The sequence below is a fragment of the Rana temporaria genome, chromosome 3, assembly GCF_905171775.1.
Source record: "Rana temporaria chromosome 3, aRanTem1.1, whole genome shotgun sequence".
In the NCBI taxonomy this organism is placed as follows: domain Eukaryota; kingdom Metazoa; phylum Chordata; class Amphibia; order Anura; family Ranidae; genus Rana; species Rana temporaria.
The window spans coordinates 377,537,617-377,549,978 of NC_053491.1; the positions used below are offsets into that span (position 1 = coordinate 377,537,617).

At 44.9% G+C, this 12,362-nt stretch overlaps 1 protein-coding gene across 3 annotated transcripts in view; it reads left to right on the forward strand.

The window, feature by feature from the left end:
• LMNTD1 (lamin tail domain containing 1) overlaps window positions 1-12,362 on the forward strand; it is a 218,037-nt gene that overhangs the window by 141,703 nt on the left and 63,972 nt on the right. For all 3 annotated transcript variants that reach the window (XM_040345614.1, XM_040345612.1, XM_040345613.1), the window contains exon 8: window positions 459-560. In XM_040345614.1, coding sequence (XP_040201548.1) covers window positions 459-560 — 102 coding nt within the window. The remainder of the gene's footprint in view (window positions 1-458; window positions 561-12,362) is intronic.

The following is a 12,362-nucleotide window of genomic DNA, read 5'->3' on the forward strand; positions in this document are numbered from 1 at the left end:
AGCAATATGGTTACATCTAATGAAGGTACAACATTTAGCAACTTATTGCTACACTTGGAGGCGCCTCTCTTTTCTTTTATACCCTGTAAAAAAAATGCTTTGATATACAAGTGCTTTGGATTACAAGCATGTTTCGGGAACAAATTTTGCTTGCAAACCAAGGTTTTACTGTATAATATTAGAAATTTCTTTTGAAATGACATTACCCTGTTAAAGCTTGTATAAAATTTTAGTGATGGGTTTACAGATACTTTAAAGGGAATTTCATAGGATTTTGTTGCAAGTGTTCAAAATTAGGGCCATTTCTTGGAACAGATCTCCAAACCATTTACCTGTCTGTAACATAAGTACAATTTTTTGGTAGTCATGTTTATTGCAATTGAGAATTTATTTTTTGTTTGCTTTTGCTGCATTTTGGATGCTCATAATTCAAATTTCCAAACCATCTCGCCATACAGCTCTTCGAGGAAGGGACCAACAGCCGGACTTTTATTGTGAAGCTGGAAGCAGAGCATATGAAGGGCCTGCAGCACATTCGGGCCCTGGAGGCCAGGCTGGAGGTCAGTGTGTCTTTCAATTCCAAATAATTACAACAGCCCCCCCCTCCCTCTCCCTAAACGAGGAACATTTCAGCTGCAGATGGACTTTGTCATTTAATTTGCCATTACATTAAATAATATGCCCAATTGTCGTTCCCAAGAGCAGAGCGTGTTCTGCCCAACAATGGGACCCATTCAGGGCGATCGTCAAGAGTTCACAGAGCTTCCTGTCTCCATTATGAGATATTAAAGAACATAGACAGCCAGTCTCTCTTGCTGGCTCTTGATACTGATGTAACAAAACTGTTAATTGTGCCGTATTTAAGTACGGAAACGTAGAAATACAAAAATGGCTTTTTTAATAAGCGTTACGGGCAACGTTCACACTTGTGCAGTTTTCAGCGGTTGCCTTTCCACTTCCACTTTCACAAAAAAGCTATGCAGACCATTTCTATAGCTGGTGTTCACATTACTGGGCCTTAGTGCAGTGCGTTATAGCTGACCCCCCGAAGCGCGTCAGTTTATCCTGGTTTAACATCAATGCAGAAAAAATTTGAATGTCGTGGAAGGCAATAATGGTTAACCATGGACAACTGAGTATTATGTAAAGCACATTATGTTTTTTTTTCTTTTTTGCATATATATATATACATACATACTGTAAGGGGTTAGCTCGGTAGCGGGGTGTGTGACCCCCTGGATGGGTTCACTACACACTGAATTTATACAGAAAGGCAGTCGAAGACGGTTGAAAAACAAAGATTTTGGTTTATTCGTCCATCTTGCTGGAAACAAGTGCAAGCATCCAAACAGCATAAACAAAATCAAACATAAAATAAACCCTGGCCACTTGGGGCGTCTACCTTCACCACACAGGAACCTATCTAGGGAGTTTGGCACAGCCTAGTGCTGGGCAGACACTGCTGGTCATACAGCAGAAAAACAATAGTCTCTTTTTGATTTTTATCACACACAAAAATCTATCTCCACCTCACCTCCTCAGAAGACTTATAGCTACTGCTCTCCTTCACTCAGAAAGCCTCAGGATGCAGCAAATCAGTGGTAATCCTCTGGATTACTTATAGAGGCCTTAATTGCCTCATTCTGAACAGCTGAAGTTTTCCTACACCCTTAAATCTTTTCTGGCTACTTTTGCAGCCGACGCCTAATAACAATTGGTGTATTGTTTAAACAAGGCAGAAATGTATCTCCCGTTTGTGACAACACCCACAGATTTACCTGACTTCCTGTCACAATACACACACACAAATACCAGGTGTGTAATTTTATAATGTTTTATTCTTTCTGTACCTTAACCACTTGCCGACCGCCGCACGCCGATATACGTCGGCAGAATGGCACGGGCAGGCAAATTAGCGTACCTGTACGTTCCTTTGAATTTGCCGCCCAGTGCCTTGTGAGTGCGCCCACAGGTCCCGGGAACTTGATGTTCCTGGGCGGCCCACGATTGCGGTCGGCAAAGGCAGAACTTTCTAAACAAGGCATTTCCCTGTTCTGCCTAGTGACATGTCAGGGATCTACTGTTCCCTGTGATTGGGAGCAGTGATCGCTGACGTGTCACTGGTAGCAACTTACCCTCACAGTTAGAATCACTCCCTAGGACACACTTAACTTCAGCGCCCCCTAGGGGTTAACCCCTTCACTACCAGTGTCATTTTTACAGTAATCAGTGCATTTTTATAGCACGGAACGCTGTATAAATGACAGGGGCCCCAAAAATGTGTCAAAAGTGTCCGATGTGTCCTTAAAGTCGCAGTCACAATAAAAATTGCAGATCGCTGCCATCACTAGTAAAAAAAATAGCAATAAAATTGCCATAAATCTTTTCCCTATTTTGTAGACGCTATAACTTTTGCCCAACCCAATCAATATACGCTTATTGCGATTCTTTTTTACCAAAAATATGTAGAAGAATACATATCGGCCTAAACTGAGGGAAACAAAATTGGGGATATTTATTATAGCAAAAGGTAAAAAATATTGTGTTTTTTTTTTTTAATTGGCTCTCTTTTTTTTGTTTATAGCGCAAAAAAAAAAAAAATCGCAGAGATGATCAAATACCACCAAAAGAAAGCTCTATTTGTGGAAAAAAAAGGGCGTCAATTTTGTTTGGGTACAGCGTCACACGACTGCGCGATTGTCAGTTAAAACAACACAGTGCCGAATCGCAAAAAATTGGCCTGGTCATTTGGCAGCCAAATGCTCCGGGGCTGAAGTGATTAATAAAGATTGACATATCTTGGCTTTTATCATAAGTTTTGTATATTGCCTATTAAGTCCCTAGGGGTAGAAAATAAACTTTGTTGCATGCAATATAAGGGATTTTAGCAATATGCTGAGTATTTCACACTCTCGTTTTCAAATACAGGAGTCATGTATATTTTTACTTGAATCTAGGTGAGGTTTTATATTTTTTCCAGACCTATGCAGTAATCCAGTGTAAAGCTTTGCCTCTATGCAGGAGCTTCCTGTAATAAAGACCAATCACTGCTGCTCTCTCTCCTTGTGCAGGGTGACTGGTCTTGTCTCCTGTAGTTTTCTGCAGGCAGTCTGTAGTGAGTGGGTGAACACAAAGTAGGTTTAGATTTATAATCTTAGTAGCTATTGAGGGATATATTTAAAGCGGAGCTCCACTCAAAAGTGAAAGGTCTGCTTGTCCGCACCCCCCCCCTCTCCACTGCCACATTTGTCACTTTTTGGGGGGGAGCGGATACCTGTCAAAACCAGGTACCCGTTCCACTTCTGGGGAAGATCACCACACAACGATGCGGCAATCTACGACATTTCTGGCCCCTCCGCTTCCCCCATGCTGCCTTCTGGGAGAAATACAGGTCCCAGAAGACAGCGGGACCATTCTGAAAGTGCAGAGTGACTAGAGGTCAACCGATATATCAGCCATTTTTGATAAATCGGCATCGGCCAATTATTATCCAAATTAGGCCGATATTTCACACTGACCACACCCATAAGTGTTCCTCCTCCCTTATCCACACTCAGAGCAGCGCTTGAAGCTTGCCAATGGGATGGTTTCTGGGCGGGCCGCTACGTGTATGCAACCCACCCCTTTTATAAGCAGCCCGATCATTGGGTGGTGTTTGATAGCTGCACCCCCAACATCAAGCTCAATTTTGACAGCTCCTCTATCTCCTCTCTCAGTTATATTTCAGTTTCACACACAGTTACACTATCGGCTCAGTGTGAAACCTGCCAATGCCAACCAGTGCCACCTGCCAGTGCCAACCAGTGCCACCAGCCAGTACCAAGCATTGCTCCCCGCCAGTGCCAATCAGTACCACCTGCCAGTGGCACCTGTCATGTCAGTACCAACCAGTGCCACCGCCAGTCAGTGCCACCTGCCAGTGCCAACCAGTGCCAAAAGTGCCATCTGTCAGTGCCAGCCAGTTCCAACCAGTGCCACCTGCCAGTGCCATCTGTCAGTGCCACCTGCTAGTGCCACCTGCCAGTGCTAACCAGTGCCACCTGCCAGTGCCAACCAGTGCCACGCCAATCAGTGCCACCTGCCATTGCCAATCAGTGCCACCGTCAATCAGTGCCACCTGCCAGTTCCAAACCAGTGCCACCTGCCAGTACCAATAATGCCATCTGTCAGTTCCAATCCAGTGCCACCTGCCAGTGCCAGCCAGTGCCAGCCAGTGCCACCTGCAAGTGCCACTGCCAATCAGTGTCAACCAGTGCCACCTGCCAGAGCCAACCAGTGCCATCTGGACTGAGGACATCAAGTGTGTGGTAGAGTGACAGGAGCAAGCAAGGAGTAGTGTAGTGGGTGATTTTTTTTTTCAAATCGGCCTCAAAAATCTGCATCATATATCGCCCATCGGCCACCCCAATTTCTAAATATTGGCATCATATATCGGCCAATTTCTAAATATCGTCATCAGCATCGGCTAGAGAAAACCCCATATCGGTCAACCTCTCATTTAGATGCACTCTGGCTTATTTGTAATGCGCTTAGATGCTCTCTGGTGTATTTTCGATGCATTTAGATGCACTGTGGTGTATTTTTGATGCATTTAGATGCATTCTGGTGTATTTTTGATGCATTTAGATGCTGTCTGGTGTATTTTTGATGCGTTTAGATGCTCTCTGGTATATTTTTGATGCGTTTAGATGCACTCTGGTGTGTTTTTGATGCGTTCATTCTTTATTATACCTCTAATATATATTCAGCATTGACATTGTATAGTGCTTTTCTCTCTGGGGACTCCAAGTACTTGGAGATGGCGTTGGCCGGGAATCAAACCCGGGTCACCACTGCAGCACCAACGCAAGGTAGCATGTGTTTGTAGTGTAGGAGGAAACCGGAGTATCCGCAGGAAACCCACGCAAACACAGGGAGAACATCCAAACTCCATGCAGATAGTGTCCTGGTCAGGATTTCTAGTTTAGATGCACTCTGGCTTATTTGTGATGTGTTTAGGTGCTCTCTGGTGTATTTTTGATGCATTTAGATGCATTCTGATTTATTTTTGATACAATTAGATGCATTCTGGTGTATTTTTGATGCGTTTAGATGCATTCTGGTGTATTTTTGATGCGTTTAGATGCTCTCTGCTGTATATTTGATGTGTTTAGATGCACTGTGGTGTATTTTTAATGCGTTTATATGCATTCTGGTGTATTTTTGATGCATTTAGATGCTCTTATGTGTATTTTTGATGCGTTTAGATACTCTCTGGTGTATTTTTTATGCATTTAGATGCGCTCTGGTGTATTTGTGATGTGTTTAAATGCTCTCTGGTGTATTTTTGATGCTTTTGGATGTGTTTTGATGCACTCTGGTGTGTTTTTGATGCGTTCATTCTTTATTCCACTGCTAATATATATTCAGCATTGACCTTGTATAGTGCTTTTCTCTCTGGGGACTCCAAGTACTTGGAGATGGCATTGGCCGGGAGTTGAACCCACGTCAACTGTTGGGAAGGCAGCTATGCTCACCACTGCACCACCAACGCAAGGTAGCATGTCTTTGTAGTGTAGGAGGAAACCGGAGTATCCGGAAGAAACCCATGTAAACACAGGGAGAACATGGAAACTCTATGCAGATAGTGTCCTGGGCAGGATTTGAACCAAGGACCCCTGTGCTGCACGGCTTACCACTAAGCCTCTGTGCTGCCCATATGTAGCCTCTGTTCTCTAAGGTCTGCCCCCACAGAGCGGGTTACATCAATTATGTCCACTCAAAGCGCCCAAAAAACAAATCCAAACTTAACCTAAACTACAATCCATATATATATAACACTCAAAAACACACCCAAGCTGGAAAGACTCCCACCTCTGAAGACAAGAAGAGTTCCAACCTCCTCTCATAGCCGGTCCAACACACGCCTGAAACACATACTGGCCTCCAACCTCCCCTCATAGCCAGTCCAACACACGCCTGAAAAACCTACCGGCCTCCAACCTCCCCTCACAGCTGGCCCAACACACGCCTCAAAAAAAATACCGGCCTCCAACTTCCTCTTATAGCCAACACATGCCCAAAAAAAATCTACTGGACTCCAAACTTCACAACATAATCAACTACTAAATGTCGATCGACAATAAATCAATCAAATATAATCACCTATAAAAAGGTGCCTGAGATGTTGCTGATAAACAGCCTGCTAGGCCCAGGGGGAACCGAACCCAAGGCCTCCAAAAGATGCCTCATATCGAAGAGTTGCCAAGAGTGTAAATGTAGATATTAAGATTTAAGGTTAATCAAAAATATCACATTGGAAGAGGCAAGGTAGAACAGGGGGGGGGCGTGTGTGGAAGAGAGAAGGAGGAAAGGAGGGGGAGGGGGGTTGGGGGAAAGTAAGGGGTGTGGGGGTTCCCCTCAACCCTCACCCCCTTCTTTCCTCCAACCTCCCCTTCTTCTTCTCCTTCCCTGGCTCCCTCCCTCTCCCCTTCCCCTTTAGAATGTGATATTTTTGATGAACCTTAAATCTTAAAGTGGAAGTTCACCCTATCTAACAAGTTCACGTTAAACACAAGGGCACAGTCAGCCTAAAAACCGTTCGTCATCCAAAAAATTTTAAAACGTTTCTGTACCTTTCTTTAGGCGCTGTGAAGCAGGCACTTCCTGGTCTGTCTAAACGGGGCTGGGCGTGTCGATTTGTTCTTGCATAGCCGCTATGCTTCTTGGGAATGCAGCGTCACGTTTTCAGGGAGAGAAATCTCTACAGCAGGTCTTGTAATATCGCGCTATTTCCGCAAGTCACATGACTCTTGCAGCCAGTCATGTGACGAGGGCGGATACAATAGCGCCATTTTAACTTCTAATAACCTGTTGAAAACGCCATTACTCACCTGTATACCGTCGGTATACAAAAGATCGCTCTTGTGTTTACTGTGAAGGGGGCGGGCGAGTCCTTTTCAGGACGCTGCGCCGTTGTCACAGTAACTGTGCAGTGTTGACGGCGCGGCTCGCCGTCAACACTGCACATGCGCGGGATAGAGCGGTGAATTCTGGGACTACAGCATTCGCCACATCCCGGAAGACACTCACGTTGGGCTTCAGACTGCCCGGAGCTAAGATGGAAATGTCCATCTCTGTGTTATATAAAGTATTCTTTTGGTGGAATTCAGAATGCTGGCGCCTAGATTCCTGGGAGGGGTGAGTACATTATTGAATATGTACAAAGCGGGAGAAAGGATTTTTAAAAAAAAAAAGAATTTCGGCGGAACCACCCCTTTAATGTCTACATTTACACTCTTGGCGACTTTTGGATATGAGGTAGCTTTTGGAGGACATGGTTCTGTTCCCCCCGAGGCCTGGCAGGCTGTTTACCACCATCTCAGGCACTTTTTTCAGGTGATTATGATGGACATTTTTGGGTTCTAGTATTTATTGTATTGGGGAGGGTACCTCCTGAGGGTAGATATTCCCTAAGACTCTATCCCCCACATACGAAACTTGGGCTATGCAGAAAAGATACTGAGACACCCCTGTTGGTAAAGAGAGCTGGTGGTATTGCTCTAAAAAATGAGAATCTTTCAAGAGAGTGATGACGTAGTGTACTCTCTGGTGATGATGGCTTAACTTCGAAAATCCTTTTCCTCATGTTCACTAGCAAATAATTTTTTTCAACTTTTTGGTTATTTTCTTTCGCAACAGAGCTCCACCCTGCTCATTTACGTGCAGTCCATCCTTGCTCTAGAGTAAACAAACAATTGAAAAGTCTTTCCAGGTCTCCATGAAGCCAAACCCCTCCTTCCTGCACAGGTTCTTCAGCCACTTTCTAAGCTCCCTTAGCTCCTGCTGCCTCCTTGGTGTGGCTCCCTGTACAGGCAGTATTTCTTAAAATACTACCTTGGAGGTCCTTTTATTCAATATAGCCCCTAAGTCCCTAAAATCATTTAGTAGGGCATTCCATTTTCTTCTAATGTTGTCATTGGTGCCAATATGTACTATGACAGCTGGGTCCTCCCCAGCCCCATCTAACAATCTGTCCATCCGATCTGCAATGTCCCGAACCCGTGCATCCAGAAAACAATATACTGTTCATCGATCACCCTTATTCTGACCAATTGCCCTCTCTGTCCCTCTAATAACTGAATCCCCTACCACCAGGATCTGGCTATCCTTTTCTGTAAGCTTGCCATCATCTCCATCGGATGAGATATTCCTATGGCTGCCCTGATATTTTGGTGGGTTCTCAACATAAGCGGCACATCAGCATGAATGTCACATTCAGCTGGTGTCTCAACATGAATGTCACATTCTGGAGGATTATTTACGTGAACGTCACATTCTGGAGGAGTCTCATTGTGAATGTCACATGCTGGTGGAGTCTCCCTGTGAATGTCACATGCTGGTGGAGCCTCCGTGTGAACATCACTTGCTGGTGGAGTAGCCATGTGAAAGTCACATGCTGGTGGCGTCTCTGTGTGAACGTCACATGCTGGTGGAGCCTCCATATGAATGTCACATGCTGGTGGAGCCTCAATGTGAACATCACATGCTGGTGGAGTCGTCTGTGTGAATGTCACATGCTAGTGGAGTCATCATGTGAACATCACATGCTGGTGGAGTCGCCATGTGAACATCACATACTGATGGAGTCACCATGTGAACGTCACATGCTCGTGGAGCCTCCATATGAATGTCACATAATGGTGGAGCCTCACATGCTGGTGGAGTCGCTGTGTGAACGTCACATGCTGGTAGAGTTGCCATGTGAATGCCACATGCTGGTGGAGTCGCCATGTGAACATCACATGCTGATGGAGTTGCCCTGTGAATGTTACACTTCCGGGAGTCTATTCCCGGAAGTGGGTGCAAATACCTGTATTATACAGGTATCTGCACCCCATCCCCCCTGAAAGGTGCCAAATGTGACACTGGAGGGGGGCGGGTTCAGGGGACTTTTTGTGTGGATCTCCGCTTTAATGTGCTTCCTTCTAAGCCATTCCTTTGTTGCCCTGGCGGTATGTTTTGGGTCATTGTCATGTTGGAAGACCCTTCCAGGACCCATCTTCAGTGTTCTGGCTGAAGGAAGAAGGTTCTCATCCAAGATTTTACAATACATGGCCCCGTCCACTGGCCCATCAATGTGGCAAATTCGGCCTGTACCTTTAGCAGAGAAACAGCCCAAAGCATAATTTTTTTTCACCTCCGTGTTTAACTGTAGGGATGGTTTTCATAGGGACGTAGTCAACATTTTTCTTCCTCCAAATATGGTGAGTTGAGTTAATGCCAAAGGGCTCAATTTTGGTCTCATCTGACCACAGCACTTTCTCCCAATCCCTCTCTGAATCGTTTTAGATGTTCATTGGCAAACTTTAGATGGGCCTGTACATGTGCTTTCTTAAAGCGAAGTTCCACCCGTGTTTTCGTTTATTAAAAGTCAGAAGCTACAAAAAGCATAGCTGCTGACTTTTAATAAACCGACACTCACCTGCCCCACGGTCCAGCGATCGCATTTCTCCCCCTCCTCTCCTCAGCGCCGTCATCGTAACTGTGGGCACCTGGCCGTGACAGCTTACGGCTTCACGGCCGGGCTCGCACTGCGCATGTGCGAGTCACACTTTGCGCTCCTATTGGCCAGCCGATCTTCTGGGACCCAGAGTTGTGTTCCAGAAGATCGCTGGCAGGGAGTGGCCACCTAGGGTGAGAGGAAGAGTCGCCTAGGCAGCTTAAAAAAGGAAAGAGGAAGTGGGACAGGAAGTCCCACTAAAAAGACACCCCCCCCCCCCTCAAAGAAAATATGACATGCCAAATGGGGCATGTCAGGGGGCGAGGAGAGCTTCCACTTTTGGGTGTAACTCCGCTTTAAAGAGGGGGACCTTTGCGGGTGCTGCAGGATTTCAATCCATGGTGACGTATTGTGTTACGAATGGTTTGTTAGGTGACTGTGGTCCCAACTGCCTTGAGATCATTCACAAGCTCCAGGAATGGGGGCAGCTGCACCAGACAGCCGTTCCGAAGATCGGCTGGGGTGACGACATTGCGGGCTCCCTGGACAGGTAAGTGTCCATATATTAAAAGTTAGCAGCTGCAGTATTTGTAGCTGCTGACTTTTTTATTTTTCGTGGGGGGGCTGGACCTCCTCTTTAAGTTGACAGGACTAATCTGTGTACCACATGAGCACATACTGTAGCCAGTCTGTGGGCGCCAGAATTATTGTCGGTTGGTAGGGGATCAAATACTTATTTTACTCACTGAACTACAACTCAATTTATAACATTTGTATTATGTGTTTTTTTTCTGGATTTTTGGTTTATATTCTGTCTTTATCATTTAAAATACACCTATGATAACAATTATAGACCCTTCATTTCTTTGTAAGTGGGCAAACTTTCATAATCTGCAGGGGATCAAATATATATTTTCCCCACTGTACCTGATAGTTGTCAATCAGAAGGTTCACATTCCCCTGGCCTTGCCATGGGCAGTGAGCTCCATAAATACAGCACAGTGAGTGAGCGTTGTCACCCGTGGACAGGAAGTGTGTTATTGGCAAGATGACCAGGTGACCATAAAGAAAAGAACACCTAATGAAACAAAACAAATGCAGCCATCACATTTATAGACTGGTGAGCTGCAAAATAGATTTTTTTTGCTCTTGAAATTAGAAACACTTTAAATTAATAAAGCTCCCGTCTTCATATTGTGAAATTCTACAGTGACTGCCCTAGTTAATCTGGTGAAAAGCAGAGCTGTACCGCAGTGCAGTTTGATACTGCAGAGCAGAGAGCGTCGCGACTGCATTCAGCTTGGTACACGTCTCTTGTTTTATTTTATCTCTCTGCAATTTCAGTGCAGCAAAACACAGCGCAGTGTCAGGTTCTATGTGTTAATAATAGTTATTATTATGTGATTATATTAAAGTATATTAAACTAATACCTTCCATTGTACAAAATGAAGGTATGCAGGGGTTTATCATAATGACATTAAAGGCCAATTCAAACTATATCCAGTGGCAAACATTTTACCACATTGTAAAACATCTGTCACCGCAGGGACACACAGCAAACAATTGTTTCCTGGGTGTCCCATTGACACTGCATTACAGCCTAGGGCTGCACTACAGCGTGCTGCGGTAAAATACAGACTTGCTGCATTTTATTGCAATGCACTGGGCCAAATTGCACTGCAATATCCGTCAGCGCAGCGCAATGCGCTGCCTGACGTTGCAGTGAATAAAGTGTATGTTTTGTACACTTCACATAAAGCTTGTTCAAAACAAAAAAAAAGGGAGCCATGTGATCAGGGCCGATCCTCCCTATAGGCTCACTATTCAAGCCACTTAGGGCCCTGCAAAGCTGCAAAGGGCCCCCCAAATTACTAGAGGCCCCGCCTGGTGAGAAGTCATTTTCGCCCCCTCACCCCGCTTCTAAACTCGCTGGCTGAGTCATTTCCGACAGCAGAAAACCCCCTCCCCCCGCTTCTCAACTTTCTTTAATGTGACATGTCACTGTCGTCAGCGCCCTCCGCTTCTCATTTTTAATGTGCCAGGTCATTTTGCTTAGGGCCCCAGGAAGGTCAGGATCGGCACTGCATGTGATGCACTGAATCACGCAATGCAGACCGGCCGGAGCTGTGAAATGCTGCAGCTGGTCTGCAATTTACTGGCTCTATAGTGTCAATTATCCCTAAAGGCCATGCTCACACTTCGTGTAGCGGAAATGCGCGTTCCTGCTTGAGATTTTTTTTGTACAATTTACACGCATTTCAATGTCAAAAAAGCACATGTACCAAATTTTAGCACTGAGCCAGACGTTATTTTTTTTTTTAAGGTATTTTATTAGTTTTGATACAGGTATCAACAATATTATTATTCTTTTATAGCGCTGTCAATTTACGCAGCCTTTTTATATACTAGAGCCAATTTTAGACAGAAGCCAATTAACCTTTCAGCATGTTTTTGGAGTGTGGGAAGAAACCAGAGTACCTGGAGGAAACCCACGCAGGCACAGGAAGAACATGCAAACTCCAGGCAGATAGTGTCGTGGTTGGGATTTGAACCAGCGACCCTTTTTACTGCTAGGCGAGAGTGCTACCCACTACACCACTGTGCCGCCCCTTTCGAAAAGAAAGGGTATCTATCATTCAAGTGTAAAGGGGAAAACTAAAGCGCTGGTCAATACTCTCACCGTGAGGAAAAGATAATAAAACAATGATGTTTAGACGTGACCGGAAGTGACGTTTAGTCCCGTCCGCACATTCGATACTTGCCGTTTTTACGTTTGATTTTTAAAGCTCCTGTTGAGCATTTTACTATTTGGACCAATAAATTTCTGTTTGCCAAGAAGTATTTCACCATTTGGAGTCCCCCCTTTCTTTTCCTCCTTTT